General features: G+C 37.7%; 1 protein-coding gene and 1 long non-coding RNA gene across 5 annotated transcripts in view; both read right to left on the bottom strand.

Annotated features, from left to right (window-relative positions):
* The window catches only part of LOC130926842 (MOB-like protein phocein), a 32,129-nt gene that overhangs the window by 14,008 nt on the left and 1,042 nt on the right, over window positions 1–17,079 (bottom strand). Inside the window, exons 2-4 of one of the 3 annotated variants that reach the window (XM_057852126.1) lie at window positions 15,164–15,319; window positions 14,990–15,079; window positions 14,741–14,909 (exon numbers count right to left, since the gene is read on the bottom strand). In XM_057852126.1, the coding sequence (XP_057708109.1) occupies window positions 14,859–14,909; window positions 14,990–15,079; window positions 15,164–15,319 (297 nt within the window). In that variant the 3' untranslated portion in view covers window positions 14,741–14,858. Of the gene's footprint in view, window positions 1–14,740; window positions 14,910–14,989; window positions 15,080–15,163; window positions 15,326–17,079 lie in introns of those variants that run through there. The other 2 variants (XM_057852125.1, XM_057852127.1) reach the window with 2 other exon arrangements.
* Window positions 109–3,961, bottom strand: LOC130926843 (uncharacterized). Of its 2 annotated transcripts, XR_009066289.1 has the most exons (5): window positions 3,668–3,961; window positions 3,537–3,598; window positions 3,047–3,150; window positions 1,690–1,874; window positions 110–1,627 (listed from the first exon to the last, which is right to left on the bottom strand). It is a non-coding gene; the product is annotated as an uncharacterized LOC130926843 (long non-coding RNA). The 2 variants fall into 2 exon arrangements; XR_009066288.1 differs by having other exon boundaries at window positions 109–1,874.

The following is a 17,079-nucleotide window of genomic DNA, read 5'->3' as shown; positions in this document are numbered from 1 at the left end:
TTCACGCTTACATGTGAGACCAGCGCGCGCGCATATATATGAAATCCTTTCACGCTTACATGTGAGACCAGCGCACGCGCATATATATGAAATCCTTTCACGCTTACATGTGAGACACTCACGCGCATGAATGTGAAATCTTTGCGCTTATACATGTGAGACACTTACGCGCATACATGTGGAATACTTTTTGCGCACGCACACATGTGAAACAATATTTTGGGTGCCATGTTTGTACTACATGTCGAATCCATTTTGACTGGGAGTGGATGGAAAGGAAGATCGGATGTCTAACACTGTCATTACCAGCCGTGAAGTTAAAGCTGGCAGTATTTTTATGCTCCTAAATGTTTCCCATTCAGGAACAGCTCTAACTGTCAACACGTTGCAAAAATGAAACCTGGGTGGCTCAGGGTGCGTCATTGAGATTCGGCGTCTGTTGTTGTACGGCTGGCGCTGCATTAACTTACCATCACTTCCAGCGAATGTCGACGGAACGCGGGTCCAGAGCATAGCTGCAATCAGCACGAAGTACCGCAAAATATTTGCATAAATATATAGAAATAATGTATATATATACACATACATATATACACACATACACTATACAGGGTGATGAAAAAAAGAATGGGCCAAAACCATTGCGGTAAATTGGGGGGGCAATAACTACATTGACACAAGTATTGTATATTTTTGTTTTTATTTCATGCTTTACAAGTGCTCAATGTGACCACCAGCAGCATCACGGACAATCAAGCTGATATGACTAAATTTGTTAACTTACTTGATAAAGAGACTTTCTTATCAAATTAACAATTTAATTAATCATTTCAGTCTATGTCAATGATTTTGAAAGGAATAAATGTGTGATTTTGGCACATTGTTTTTGAATCACCCTGCACATACACACATACATCATATGTACAAACATAAATTATATATACAAACATTCCTTATATATAATTATATTATGTACATATAATATGTGGTCAATAAACCTTACTGCGACATTTTATTCTTATACTTTAACACTGTCTTGCATCTGTGAATAAACACAATTTGCACTTCAGTCTACAAGGCATATATATTTGGCAATTGGAAACAAGGTGGGATGGTTTTTTTTATTTCAAAACAGTTCCAATGGACTTCTTCAAATCTGAAATTTTACCTTTTTCATCAGTCATATGCAAACTGATATTGACAATCAAACCACACTCGGTATAGTAGCTTAAGATCCATTTTTATATACATATTCAGTAACTTAAGTACTGTGGAGGGGGGGGACAAGTTAGTCCCTCACATGCCGTTTTACTGAATTCTCATCCCACATGCAAAACAAACATTATTTCTTTTACACATTTTAAACAACGAACCAACCACAACAATATTGCACTCAAACCAGTGTGGATAAACTAATGATTTGTTGTAGTGTGGGACATTTCCAACACCGTATATCCTGGTCTGCTCGCGTTGTCGTAGCGGAACTGTTGCCCCGATGCGAGGCTAGCTGCAAAGGCTACCCCAAGATGCATCGGCGTGCCCGGGCATCAGTCTCGGGGTTCCCGCGCAGCGTGCGAAAACTCTACCACCGAGCCACCAATACTTGCAATGGAAGACGGGCAGCACGCTGAAATGATTAATCACAGGGTACACAAAGAGACAGACGACCATTGGCACCCACATTCATACCGTCACTGAGTGGCAATTTATCCTGTGCTTCTCTTTGTCGATATCAGCAGGTAACCTGGACTCGTCCGGATACTGGCCTCCATTTAAATGTGCCAAAAGCCGGAGGAACAGTTGACGCCCACTTCAATTGTGTCATAAGCTACAATGTAGCTTATTGGTCAAACTAACGTCTTTTCCTCCACGACCTTAGAAAATAAAAGCAGGCAAATTAGGTTAAAGAGGAAAAAAGGTGATTATACAAAAATAAACAGGTCCATGACCCATATTTATATTATATATGTATTTATACTTTTAAGAATATTGCCAAACTTGACTGATCCTTCATACAAGTAAATACACTGCCAATGGGAAAACCCATTGGCAGTGTATCAAATACTTGTTCTCCCCACTGTATATATCCCTTCTGTCGCACTAACGTATTATTTGGAAAAGGCCCAATAATGAATCGTAATATGCAGCCCTTTTACACTGTCTACTAAAATACCGTGTACACTCATAACTGAGAACCTCACACAACTACACAAGTCTTTTTTTTTTTTCCGAAAGTAATGCTAAAAATAATAGAATTTTCCAAAAATTACATTTCGGTATAAAAAATGATAGAGAAATACACACTATTATTTCTAGATTCATTTAACAGTTTTATCCAGGAAAAAAATGATTGGAAAGATTTGGTGTTATACATTGCTGCACACTTTTTAAAAGATAATACATTTCCTATGAATATTCAGAAACATTTTCAAAAAGGTAAGGCCACTTAGAACCCCAGAGGTATTGATATGTTGGTGAAAAAAACAAAAACTTGTAAAGACATAACATGATTTTTTTTTTTTTTTTTTTTTAAGGGTTGGAAAGGATATTTTTAACGTTTAATTTTTTAAAACCAAAGACAGAGACTTGTCACAGATAGCTTTGTTACAATGTAATAAAAAAAAAAAAAGCAAGTCTGGTAGTTTTCAGATAAATTGCTATCGTTATTAATGCATGTGATAGAATATTTTATCCAAGCAATAATTTGCTCATCCCACTAGTAATTTCTTTTGCTTATGTGAACAAGAATTTTGTTTTGATGTTACTAAGTATGGAATAGTAATATACACAGGTTCAACTCAAGGAGCAAGGGCAGCTAGTAAGAAAATACAACAACAACATTTATTCAAAGTACTACAGAACTCACAAAATCATATAATCCCCAAAATATACACAAACTATCTAAATAAAAAATATTGAATTTGAACAGTCCCTTCAAAGTCTTTTGCTGCTGTGCCTCAATGTCTGTTGTACTATTCAGTGTATGTGTGTACTATCGGGATAGTGTGACTGTATATTGTGTGAAGAATTTTGTAGTGAAGGTGACCTTATCTGCTTTGGGTGATGCTCCAACAGTTGGCTGAAGTTGAAAAAAATTGGTCCTCAATCCCTCATTGAATCAGGCCGAATCCTCCTTGACATCAATTCTGTCTGTCAGATGTAGATCCAGCAATTAAAAACAAACAATCTGCATATCAAGAACTTAATTTTCAACCAACCATAGAATGTACAGCATGGCAAGTATAACCTACAATACTGGTCAAAATTGGTCGTTTCCCACATTTTCTTCCCACTATTTGTTCATGAATTGTACAGTGACTGATACTAGCCCACCTATCGATAATACTTTCCAAAAATGCATCAACATACAACATTAACTTATTTGTATTTGAAAAAATAACATCTTACTATATTTCCAATTTCCTCCAATTGTTTTTTAGACAAAGAAAAGACACAATATCTTGTAACTCAACTCTACAGGAAAACGTGTCTATGACATATCCTCTTGCATAGTAGCATAAAGCATAGCAACTCACCAGACACTTGTATCACACAGAACTCAGATGTAATTCGCTGATTAGAGCAGTCTGGAACTCGTCTGCAACAAAATCAACCTTTTATGGTTTCGCGTACATGAAATTGAAATATGTTTTTTCGAAACCATTACCAGTTTTTCTTTGGTTTGAAAGAGGTCGCGCTAGCGTTAGCGTTTTCTCCATTAGCGTTCATAGCATCTTCATTTCCCAAAATGCAACGCTCATATACCTGGTTTTAGTGCAATGCAAGATCATATAATGCCATCTAGTGGACGTTTTAACTAACAGCAGTCATCAAAAATACAGTTTTAAATAAAAACCATAAACTATACCTTTATCAGTGTTCCACTTCATTATAGAATGTAGGCTAGTACTGAATGTGTGTGAATATGTAGTTCGATTTCATCCCTGCTGACCCTTATATCGATTATAATTTGATGCTGATGAGGCCGCACAATACTTTGGACTTCCTTACAATCTCAGCCAAGTAACATCTTGAAACATATTTATTCAGACAGGCTTTCTTCCTCATAATTCCATTATTCTTTTTAATTTAACATTGTTGTGGGTTTTATCTGTATGTGTGTATTTTAACTTATTTTTTACCTTTTACCTTGTACGGCAATCTTGAGTGTCCTGAAAGACACCTAAAAATAAAATGTAATATTATTGTTGTTGTTTTTTAATGCCACGTTTAAAACACACAATATAATTTATTCAATAATGCTAAAAAAATCTTAAACTTTATTTAGATCTATCTTTATCAAGCTTAAAATATATGTGCTAATGAAAATATCTTGCTTTCTTGATTATTCAACCATTCAATTTATTATAATTCAATGGCATGCATCAATGTGGATACTTATAATTACCCCCATACTTATAATTACCGAGACTTATGTCTGATAGCTTTTTAAGTCATACGTATCTGTACAGATGTTTTCACATGCATTTATACGAACGTTTGACCAAGGAATGTGAGATATTTTTCAGTCTTATGTGTGAGAGGTTATTCACTTGTGTGTATAAGAGGCTCTCAGTAATGAGACTGCACAGAATCTCACTTGTGTGTAGAAGAGCATCTCACAAATGACAGTGCACGGCATTTCAGTAGATAGTATACGAGGCATTTTATAGTAGGAAGCTGTACTGGTCCTTTTCAAAATAAAAGTATTTACGGCGGAAGCGATATATTTTTACTTGTATAAAGCATCATTCAAGCTTGGCAACATTCTTAATAGAATAAATACATATATATCATCTAAATATGTGTCGTGGACCTTTTTTTGGTGTGTAAAATCACCCTTTTCCTATTTAACATAATGTGCCTGCTTTTATTTTGTAAAATCGTGAGGGGGTGACGTTAGTTTGACCAATAAGCTACATTGTAGCTTCTGACGCAATTGACGTGGGCGTCGACTGTTCCTCCGGTGTTTGGCCCATTGAAATGGAGGCCTCGGGACGCTATTGTGGACGAATCCAGGTTTCTTATCGATTTCGACCAAGGAAGCGCGGGATGAATTGTCACTCAATGACGGTATGAATACGATGTGGGTGCCAATGCTCGTCTGTTTCTTTGTGTTCCCTTTGATTATTCATTTCAGCGTGCCGCCCGTCTTCCATTGCAAGTATTGGTGGCTCGGTGGTATAGTTCTCGCACGCCGCGCGGGCACTCCGAGACAGATGCCCGGGCACGCCGATGTATCGTGGGGTAGCCTTTGCAGCTAGCCTAGCATCGTGGAACCAGTTCTTCAACGACAACGCGAGCAGACCTGGATATACGGTGTTGGAAATGTCCCACACAACAACAAATAATTTTTATTATATTTATTTATACCACACTGGTTTGAGCGCAGTATTGTTTTGGTTGGTTTGTTGTTTAAAATGTGTAAAAGAAATAATGTTTGTTTCGCTTCTGAGATGAGAATTCAGTAAACAACATGTGAGCTACTAACTTGCCCCATCCCCAGTACTTAAGTTAATGAGTATGTATATAAAAATGTATCTTTAACTTTAACTACTACACCGAGTATGGTTTGATAGTCAATATCAGTTTGCATATGATTGATGAAAAAGGTAAAATTTCAAATTTGAAGAAGTCCATTGGAACTGTATTTTGAAATATTAAAAAAAATAAAAGTGTTGCACCCCCCACCTCGTTTCCAATTGCCAAATAAATATGCCTTGGAGGCTGAAGTGCAAATTGTGTGTTTATTCACAGATGCAAGACAGTATTACAGTTTATGAATAAAATGTCGCAGTATAGTTTATTGACCGCATATTATGTGTACATAATTTTATATAGTGAATATGTATATAATATGTTTATATATATATATATATGATGTATGTGCAGGGTGATTAAAAATCAATGTGCCAAAATCATCACGCATTTATTCATTTCAAAATTATTGAAATAGACTGAAATTATTACATTTTTAATTAAATAAAGTACTTACTTTTTTTTTTTTTTTTTTTTTTACTTTAACAAGTAAGTAATCTTAACGAATTAAGTCATATCGGCTTGATTGTCTGTGATGCTGCTGGTGGTCACATTGAGCACTTGTAAAGCATGAAATAAAAACAAAAATATACAATACTTGTGTCAATGTAGTTATTGCCCCCCCAATTTACCACAATGGTTTTGGCCCATTCTTTTTTTCATCACCCTGTATAGTGTATGTGTGTATATATGTATGTGTATATATATACATTATTTCTATATATTTATGCAAATATTTTGCGGTACTTCGTGCTGATTGCAGCTATGCTCTGGACCCACGTTCCGTCGACATTCGCTGGAAGTGATGGTAAGTTAATGCAGCGCCAGCCGTACAACAACAGACGCCGAATCTCAATGACGCACCCTGAGCCACCTAGGTTTCATTTTTGCAACGTGTTGACAGTTAGAGCTGTTTCTGAATGGGAAACATTTAGGAGCATAAAAATACTGCCAGCTTTAACTTCACGGCTGGTAATGACAGTGTTAGACATCCGATCTTCCTTTCCATCCACTCCCAGTCAAAATGGATTCGACATGTAGTACAAACATGGCACCCAAAATATTGTTTCACATGTGTGCGTGCGCAAAAAGTATTCCACATGTATGCGCGTAAGTGTCTCACATGTATAAGCGCAAAGATTTCACATTCATGCGCGTGAGTGTCTCACATGTAAGCGTGAAAGGATTTCATATATATGCGCGCGCGCTGGTCTCACATGTAAGCGTGAAAGGATTTCATATATATGCGCGCGCGCTGGTCTCACATGTAAGCGTGAAAGGATTTCATATATATGCGCGCGCGCTGGTCTCACATGTAAGCGTGAAAGGATTTCATATATATGCGCGCGCGCTGGTCTCACATGTAAGCGTGAAAGGATTTCATATATATGCGCGCGCGCTGGTCTCACATGTAAGCGTGAAAGGATTTCATATATATGCGCGCGCGCTGGTCTCACATGTAAGCGTGAAAGGATTTCATATATATGCGCGCGCGCTGGTCTCACATGTAAGCGTGAAAGGATTTCATATATATGCGCGCGCGCTGGTCTCACATGTAAGCGTGAAAGGATTTCATATATATGCGCGCGCGCTGGTCTCACATGTAAGCGTGAAAGGATTTCATATATATGCGCGCGCGCTGGTCTCACATGTAAGCGTGAAAGGATTTCATATATATGCGCGCGCGCTGGTCTCACATGTAAGCGTGAAAGGATTTCATATATATGCGCGCGCGCTGGTCTCACATGTAAGCGTGAAAGGATTTCATATATATGCGCGCGCGCGCGCTGGTCTCACATGTAAGCGTGAAAGGATTTCATATACATGCGCGCGCAGGTCTCACATGTAAGCGTGAAAGGATTTCATATATATGCGCGCGCGGGTCTCACATGTAAGCGTGCAAGGATTTCATATATATGCGTGCGCAAAAAATATTTCACATGTATTCGTGCACGCGTCTCGTATGTATGTGTGCGTGAATATCACATGTATGCGTGCGAGAATCTCACATCTATACGTGCGCAGAAAATGTTTCAATAGAGTGTGTGAGAACGTTTGATAAGTGTGTGTGAAAGGTAATCCTGAATTATGTCCCTAACGGCCCCCCATAACAACGCCTGCCCAGTTGTTAAGTTTTTTACGATAAATACTTACATAATGGCACCTGTTGACTTCTGTCGGAGCTTTGACTGTAAAACCCCGTTTGGTGTCGCATCGTTGCGCTGCCGATGATTGAAAACTTTTGTAGCAAAGTTTGATTTTTGCATCAGCTAACTATCTGTAAGCTAAACCACGCTAGGCATTATGGGAAACGTAGTTTTGAACTGCTATGTTTGGAAACATACCGGTTGTATAGTTTTTCAGTTTATTTCGGTTATTGTTTGTGTGCAATCTAGAACATTGAATGAGAATATCGAATGAGAATATCAATATCTATATATACAGTGCCTTGCAAAAGTATTCGGCCCCCTTGAATCTTGCAACCTTTCGCCACATTTCAGGCTTCAAACATAAAGATATGAAATTTAATTTTTTTGTCAAGAATCAACAACAAGTGGGACACAATCGTGAAGTGGAACAACATTTATTGGATAATTTAAACTTTTTTAACAAATAAAAAACTGAAAAGTGGGGCGTGCAATATTATTCGGCTCCTTTACTTTCAGTGCAGCAAACTCACTCCAGAAGTTCAGTGAGGATCTCTGAATGATCCAATGTTGTCCTAAATGACCGATGATGATAAATAGAATCCAAATGTGTGTAATCAAGTCTCCGTATAAATGCACCTGCTCTGTGATAGTCTCAGGGTTCTGTTTAAAGTGCAGAGAGCATTATGAAAACCAAGGAACACACCAGGCAGGTCCGAGATACTGTTGTGGAGAAGTTTAAAGCCGGATTTGGATACAAAAAGATTTCCCAAGCTTTAAACATCTCAAGGAGCACTGTGCAAGCCATCATATTGAAATGGAAGCAGCATCAGACCACTGCAAATCTACCAAGACCCGGCCGTCCTTCCAAACTTTCTTCTCAAACAAGGAGAAAACTGATCAGAGATGCAGCCAAGAGGCCCATGATCACTCTGGATGAACTGCAGAGATCTACAGCTGAGGTGGGAGAGTCTGTCCATAGGACAACAATCAGTCGTACACTGCACAAATCTGGCCTTTATGGAAGAGTGGCAAGAAAAAGCCACATCCATAAAAAGTCTCGTTTAAAGTTTGCCACAAGCCACCGGGGAGACACACCAAACATGTGGAAGAAGGTGCTCTGGTCAGATGAAACCAAAATTGAACTTTTTGGCCACAATGCAAAACGATATGTTTGGCGTAAAAGCAACACAGCTCATCACCCTGAACACACCATCCACACTCTCAAACATGGTGGTGGCAGCATCATGGTTTGGGCCTGCTTTTCCTCAGCAGGGACAGGGAAGATGGTTAAAATTGACGGGAAGATGGATGCAGCCAAATACAGGAACATTCTGGAAGAAAACCTGTTGGTATCTGCACAAGACCTGAGACTGGGACGGAGATTTATCTTCCAACAGGACAATGATCCAAAACATAAAGCCAAATCTACAATGGAATGGTTCAAAAATAAACGTATCCAGGTGTTAGAATGGCCAAGTCAAAGTCCAGACCTGAATCCAATCGAGAATCTGTGGAAAGAGCTGAAGACTGCTGTTCACAAACACTCTCCATCCAACCTCACTGAGCTCGAGCTGTTTTGCAAGGAAGAATGGGCAAGAATGTCAGTCTCTCGATGTGCAAAACTGATAGAAACATACCCCAAGCGACTTGCAGCTGTAATTGGAGCAAAAGGTGGCGCTACAAAGTATTAACGCAAGGGGGCCGAATAATATTGCACGCCCCACTTTTCAGTTTTTTATTTGTTAAAAAAGTTTAAATTATCCAATAAATTTTGTTCCACTTCACGATTGTGTCCCACTTGTTGTTGATTCTTGACAAAAAATTAAAATTTTATATCTTTATGTTTGAAGCCTGAAATGTGGCGAAAGGTTGCAAGGTTCAAGGGGGCCGAATACTTTTGCAAGGCACTGTATATATATATATATATATATATATATATATATATATATATATATATATATATATATATATATATATATATATATATATATATATATATATATATATATATATATATATATTAGGGCTGTCAAAATTATCGCGTTAACGCGCGGTAATTAATTTTTTTAATTAATCACGTTAAAATATTTGACGCAATTACTGCACATGTCCCTCTCAGACAGTATTCTGCCTTTTGGTAAGTTTTACAGCAAGGCTTTTTGTGGTGCTGTCTAACAGCGAACACTTGTGGTCGCTTTGCGACATGGTTTATTTTTGTCTTGCCAGTTCAATATGGCTGCAGGACGTCTCGGGCTGACGCCTACGTTGTAATGTTGTGCTTATATGATCCTTGGACAAGATTTGTCCGTAAGTATGGTTGTTGTAAATAATGCACATATTATGTTAGTAAGCGAAATGTTATATTTTTTGTATTGAGATGCTTTTTGTTTATGTTTTGTGAACCTGTATAGCGTGCTAAGCTAACGTTGTTGCTAATGCAATGCTTGTGTACTTTTTTTTGGTAGTTTTACGACATCTAAAGAGGACAATGGTTTGAGGACATTTTATTAATAAATCAGATGAAAAAGAAAGAAGTCTGATTATTATGGCGTCGTTCACTAGCTGTCTAGCTTTGGAAAAAGTAGACGCTTCGGAGTGAGGACAGCATAGACAGATTTAAATGACAGTAGAGTGAAATGCCCACTACAGTCCTTATGTACCGTATGTTGAATGTATATATCCATCTTGTGTCTTATCTTTCCATTCCAACAATTTATTTTACAGAATATATATCTAATTTACAGAAAAATATGGCATATTTTATAAATGGTTTGAATTGCGATTAATTACGATTAATTCATTTTTAAGCTGTAATTAACTCGATTAGAAATTTTAATTGTTTGACAGCCCTAATATATATATATATATATATGTGTGTGTGTGTGTGTGTGTATTAGTCGTTATTTATTGTTTTGTTTTTTTTCAAAATGCATTTTTCCATCCAGAGTGAGGTGGCACACTTTAAATATATTAAAGTGATATAGGCATCTTTGAGTGAACTTCGAGTAAAATTCAAGTATCTTGAGGCCGGTGTTGTGCCGAAAAACCACCCAGCGTGAAATGTCCCCCCTGATGGGAACGCTTATTTATAACACTTTATTGAGCGTTTATTTTATTTATTTATTTTTATTTATTTATTTATTTATTTTATTATTGAGCGCCCACACATCACTCGTACAAACAGCTTTTTCTTACCAATCGATGGAAATGGAAACGATTTTCTTGTACTGTGAATATGTATTATTTTACTCTGCTTGAACTAATAAATGTCATACCTGTGTGATTGTCATTGGGATATGGTTGTGAAAACCTGTAGACTAATACATTTCTGTTCAAAGATGGTTATGTGGCCCAGTCCACGATTTGTTACTAAAATACAGTACAAGTATTTTGTGTAATGTATTTATTTAAAACTTATTTTACAGTCGTAAATTCATTACTGTAATGCGTCCATGAAAACATTTGATGTTTTCACCTCAATAAAGCGTTATAAATAAGCGTTCCCGTCAGGGTGGACATTTCACGCGGGGCGGCTATTTTTCGGCACAACACCGGGCTGAGTGTCCTCTTTTTTGGAAATCAAAATATGGTCACCCTATTATAAAGAGTTCCATTTAGCATGGCCATATGTACTGCTTTATGCCGGACAGTCCTTCATATACTGTCGCGTCCTCAAGCAGGACAGTTAATTGTCCTCCTTTTTGGAATTGCACCCGAACGCAACACACTCCAGTGTGTTTACAAGTTGGTTGGTTGGTGTTATACTTATATAGTGCTCGATGCATTTAGAGCGGCGACTTGTAGGCAATGTTAAGCACTTAGAAAAGTGCTATTTTACATCAGCACGTAGGTGCCCATAAAACCTGACGTCCACATTCGTGAACATCACATTTTGAATTGTAGTGGCACAATATTAACATTCGGTATACAAGTGTGGCCTACATCACCCAAAATGTGATGGTCACTCTGAAGCCTCGTCACGCTGTACTAGTAATTACATCACCCACGTGCCGCTGGTTGGTTTCGTTTGAAAGTACCGAAGTTGAGGTCCTCGCCTGTTTTAATTGAAGTCAATCGACCGAGTAAAACGGTGTCATTTGAGTTTTATCATTTTATTGCCCTTATAAATAGGCATTAAAACGCTGCATGGACCATGTTTTTATCTCCACATTTTTTAAAACCGAAAGCACCACGAATAACTACATATCCAAGGAGCCTAAGGTCAAGAAGGACGGACTTAATGTAAAGCTTTTTTAATAAATTGCATAGCGAGCACAACCTAAAGAGAGAGGGGCGAGATAGTGAGCAATGGCCGGTTGATAAAGCGAGCGAGTTTGAAACGTGCAGAATGAATTGAAAACTAAATTTAGTGCAAGCTAATGCATTATTTCATCAACGCAAGGAAGAGGATGGACCAGATTTTTCGTTTCCTTCAGATGGGTGGGCAAATTGTGGAATGCCTGAAAAAATTATACCGATCTAGTTTATTGTCAATATTTTTTAAAAGACTTTTTTTGAATGTTAGAATTCTATTGTTCTACTGTATATAACCTGTTTTCACCATAGTACACTGGTGGCCAAAAGTATTGGCACCCCTGCAATTCTGTCAGATAATGCTGAATTTCTCCCAGAATATGATTGCAATTACAAATGCTTTGGTAGTAATATCTTCATTTATTTTGCTTGCAATGAAAAAACACATTAAATCATTAATGTTATGTAATGGGTTAAATCATTATCATTTTACGCAAAACTCAAAAAATGGGCCGGACAAAAGTATTGGCACCATTTGAAAAATCATGTGATGCTTCTCTAATTTGTGTAATTAACAGCACCTGTTACTTACCCGCGACACATAACAGGTGGTGGCAATAACTAAATCACACTTGCAGCCAGTTAAAATGGATTAAAGTTGGCTCAACCTCTGTCCTGTGTCCTTGTGTGTACCACATTGAGCATGGAGAAAAGAAGACCAAAGAACTGTCTGAGGACATGAGAAGCAAAATTGTGAGGAAGCATGGGCAATCTTAAAGCTTCAAGTCCATCTCCAAAAACCTGAATGTTCCCGTGTCTACCGTGCGCAGTGTCATCAATAAGTGTAAAGCCCATGGCACTGTGGCTAACCTCCCTAGATGTGGATGGAAAGGAGAAATTGAGGAGAGATTTCAATAAAAGATTGTGCGGATGGTGAATAAAGAACCTCAACTAACATCCCAAAAAGTTCAAGCTGAGGGTACAACAGTGTCAACCCGTACTATCCGTCGGCGTCTGAATGAAAAGGGACTCTATGGTAGAATACCCAGGAAGACCCCACTTCTGACCCAGTCACCCAGAGACATACTAAAGCCAGGTTGGAGTTTGCCAACACCTAACTGAGAAAGCCAAAAACGTTTTGGAAGAATGTTCTCTGATCAGATGAGACAAAAGCAGAGCTTTTTGGGAAAATGCATCAACATAGAGTTTACGGGGGGGGGGAAACAGGCCTTCAAAGAAAAGTAAATGGTCCCCACAGTCAAACATGGCGGAAGTCCCCTGATGTTTTGGGGTTGCTTTGCTACGTCTGGCACTGGACTGCTCGACCGTGTGCATGGCATTATGAAGTCTGAAGACTACCATCAAATTTTGCAGCATAAAGTTGGGCCAGTGTTAGAAAGGTGGGTCTCCCTTAGAGGTCATGGGTTTTGTGTCATTGGACAATGACACAAAACTACGGTAAACAGACTTTAAAAGGCATTAGAAAATGGTTTGAGAGAAAGCACTGGAGACTTCTGAAGTGGCCAGCAATGAGTCCAAGCCTGAATCGCATAGAACTGTGGAGAGATCTGAAAATGGCAGTTTGGAGAGCACACCCTTCAAATTTCAGAGACCTGGAGCAGTTGGCCAAAGAAAAATGGTCTAAAATTCCAGCAGAGCATTGTAAGAAACTTATTGATGGATACTGGAAGCAGTTGTTTGCAGTTTTTTGTCTAAAGGTTGTGCTACCAAGTATTAGGCTGAGGGTGCCAATACTTTTGTCTGGCCCATTTTTGTAGTTTTGTGTAAAATGATGTTTTTTTTTCCCCAAAAAAAAAGAGAAATTGAACATTATCTGACAGAATTGCAGCGGTGCTAATACTTTTGGCCAGCGGTGTATCTGTAAAGGCCAAAAAAACCCTATGACCATACCTTCTGTTTGTGATGAATTGTCATTGTCAAATATAAACGTACTCAGTTTTATTTTTTGCTGTTGGTTCTCCAACAAGTTGAATAAATATTATCAAGCTTCAAAACGGTTCGTCAAGCATGTTTGGTTGTCAATGGGACACCAATATTTCAAATTTTGACAAAAGATTTTGAGATTTTTTTTGGGGGGTGGTCCAAAATGTCTATTATACTTGGTCAGTGAAGACAACAAGTTTGGACATGAAGGTTTTGGTATCCTGAAAAAAGGGACCCAATCAGGCCATTGTCAATAATTTTTTCTTTGAAATATAAAGGCATCATTAAAGGCATGCAAATTCGTACAAAATAGGCTCAGGTGTTAAAGAGTTAACTCATTGATCGCGATGGATGTCCAGTCCGCCATCTCAAAATGAATATACTGTAATTCTCCTAAAAATGTGATTGAACGCACTGTATGGTTACTATTACGAGATACACAAGTAACTCATTGGCTGCTATTGACGGTGACAGACGTCTGAGCCATTTTGACTGGACTGCCTCTCCCAGTCAAAATGTATTGGATGTCTCACACTGTCAATGGCAGCCAATGTCAGTTAAATGAGTTAACATAACACGAGAGGGCCCACTTAGCAGCTAATTTTTTAAAAACCTAATACAAACTTTCAGTGTGAGCAATATGAAACCCAAGAGAGCATTTAAACTATAAAGAAAAACCACGATGAAATGCTATAAATAACAAATGATTAGAGTAAATGATTACCGGTAAATATTACAGTATTTTGATTATATTACAAACAGTGCCACACAATTTCAAGCTTTATCATCTCGTAGAGTCCTTTATGTACTGTATTGCCACCAAAAAGTGATGAGTAGTGTACATGGAGACAAAAGCATATGGCCCATTTTTATTATTGTAACAAAATGTGATTAGAATTATTTACAGTTGACATAAAATAGAAAAAAAACATGATTTCTTCTCTCAGTGGGTTGTTTCTTCCACATCTTGCATCATTCCACATATTTTCCCAGGATGTCACCATCACGGAACAAGAAGTACTCCTATGTGACAAAGATGAGCAAGTATTAAAATCAAGACATTAAAATAGTATTAATTATTAACAGGAAAAAAGACGCTATACCTTATCATCCAAAGTTACTTTAGTTCCACCATACTCTGGTAGGAGAACCTTCTCACCGACCTTCACGCTGACAGGTTGTAAATTTCCTTTCTACAAAAGAAAACAAAAGTTGGTTTGCTTATATCACACAAGAAAATAAGCATTCTCAATGAAAACATTTCATCACGTTCTGACCTGGTTGACCGATCCAGGCCCGACTGCCAACACTGTAGCCTGCAGTACTTTGCCTTGAGACTTCTCAGGCAGCATGATGCCACCTTTTGTCACAGTCTCCGCCGTGAAACGCTCCACCAGGACACGGTCGAACAGAGGCAGGAATTTTCTGAAGGCCTGCATGAATGAAAAATTGTGTCACCGTACTATAGAGGTCCTCCACACTTTACTCAATTACTGGATTGGGGGAGGGAGGAGGGGTACAAGAATATCGTTGGGGGCTGTTTACAAAACACATAAATAGAGGCTGTAGAATCGATACTAAGATTATGTACAGATTCACTTTCATTCAGTGGTGCAACGATTAATCGATTAACTCGAGTAATTCGATTAGGAAAAAGCTTCGAATCAAATTTGGCTGCTTTGAGGATTCGTTTCATTACAGTAGAGTGTTGTTGTAATGGTTTGTTTTGAAAGTGTCTGCATTTAGTTTATTGATTTGGGTGGATACACTGCCCTCTAATGGCAACAGTGAATATGGCATTCATTTAACATGGCTGAATCCCACTGCTCCCTGTTAAAACCAACATAACGTAAGTTTTTGTTTAAGCTAATGTGTTTTTTATGCATTCTTAATTTAGTTTATAGGTATATTTAGCAGTTTTTTGTTTGTGGGAATATGTGTTTGAACGATTGTTAAAGAGCATGGTTAAAAAAGTTGGCATTTTATAGCATTTAAGGTAGCAGACTTGCTATGCAAGTTAGGAAATTGTTCCTTTGTTTTACTTGGCTCTTCATCTGTTTATTTTTTTATACCGTTTGGGGCTAAGCTCAGGTATTTTGATTTATTTTTAAATGAAAGTGCATAGTTTGAAGAAACAATAGGGAATTTGGTTTTGTATTCACATTGAATGATCTTTTGAAAGTGCAATCTTAGCAAGCCTTTGCTTAACTGCTCCTCAAATTTATTCGGCAATCTTTCTAATCCGATTACTCGAACTAACGAGTTGATAGATTAATCAATTACAAAAATATTCGATAGCTGCAGCCCTAGTTCATTCATTATGCTTTCCATAGTTTGCACTACAGCGAATCTGCTGCACACAGTTTAAAGAGCCATGACACCAGAGGTGAGCCGAATGAACAGTATTTGAAGAAAGCAAACCACGAGACATGCTCAATGTTCAGTGCATTAAGGACTCGGGAGTACCAGATTTTTTTGCTACCCAGAAGAATAAAAATGTGTCGCACATGTCCATTTTTAAGTTGTATTGGGATTTGTATTGCCGGGTAGTCCATGTATCGGGATACACATGTATCATAACACGTTGTTGGCAATACGCAATCTGGCTTCAAAAATTAAGCATTGCCACTTGCTTAGCTTTCTTTTCACTAAAATGCGTAGAGCTGGAGTAACGCATTTAAAACGATAGCAAAATTATGTAGAGAAAGCACCATGGCTGTAGTATTAATAAAAAAAATTCTGATACATAAATTTCATAAGAAAAATGTGTCAATAAAAGTGATGTTTAATCATGGAAAAAAAAAATCTTCCCGCATCCTATTCTCTCTTAATAATATAAAAATGTGTTTTAAGAAGTTTTCTTCAAATACATTGTTTTTTGTTATTCACCGGTTTAATCATTCAAAAAACAAATCTTACTTTGCCAAATTTCTAAATGGTGTCCCCCAAATTTATGTTTCATCTGTGAAACCCTCCTCCACTTTTTTTTTTTAAACTTTGTGCCAACTTAGAGAAATTACATTCGAATTATTTTTCCTGTAGTGTCATATTTGGTCAAACAAGGATTTAGTTAAAATTTCACTCTGCCACGAAGAATGATTACCACGATTGAGTAGAGAGGGGAGGAGGCACATGCCAAAAGTTAGTTCACAATTTGCGACCTCAATGAAAGTCAGCTTCTTTTGGTTTTGCA

This window comes from Corythoichthys intestinalis, chromosome 12 (genome assembly GCF_030265065.1).
Source record: "Corythoichthys intestinalis isolate RoL2023-P3 chromosome 12, ASM3026506v1, whole genome shotgun sequence".
Taxonomy (NCBI): domain Eukaryota; kingdom Metazoa; phylum Chordata; class Actinopteri; order Syngnathiformes; family Syngnathidae; genus Corythoichthys; species Corythoichthys intestinalis.
Note: the sequence above shows the minus strand (reverse complement) of the source record. Positions and strands in the feature narration are given on the sequence as shown.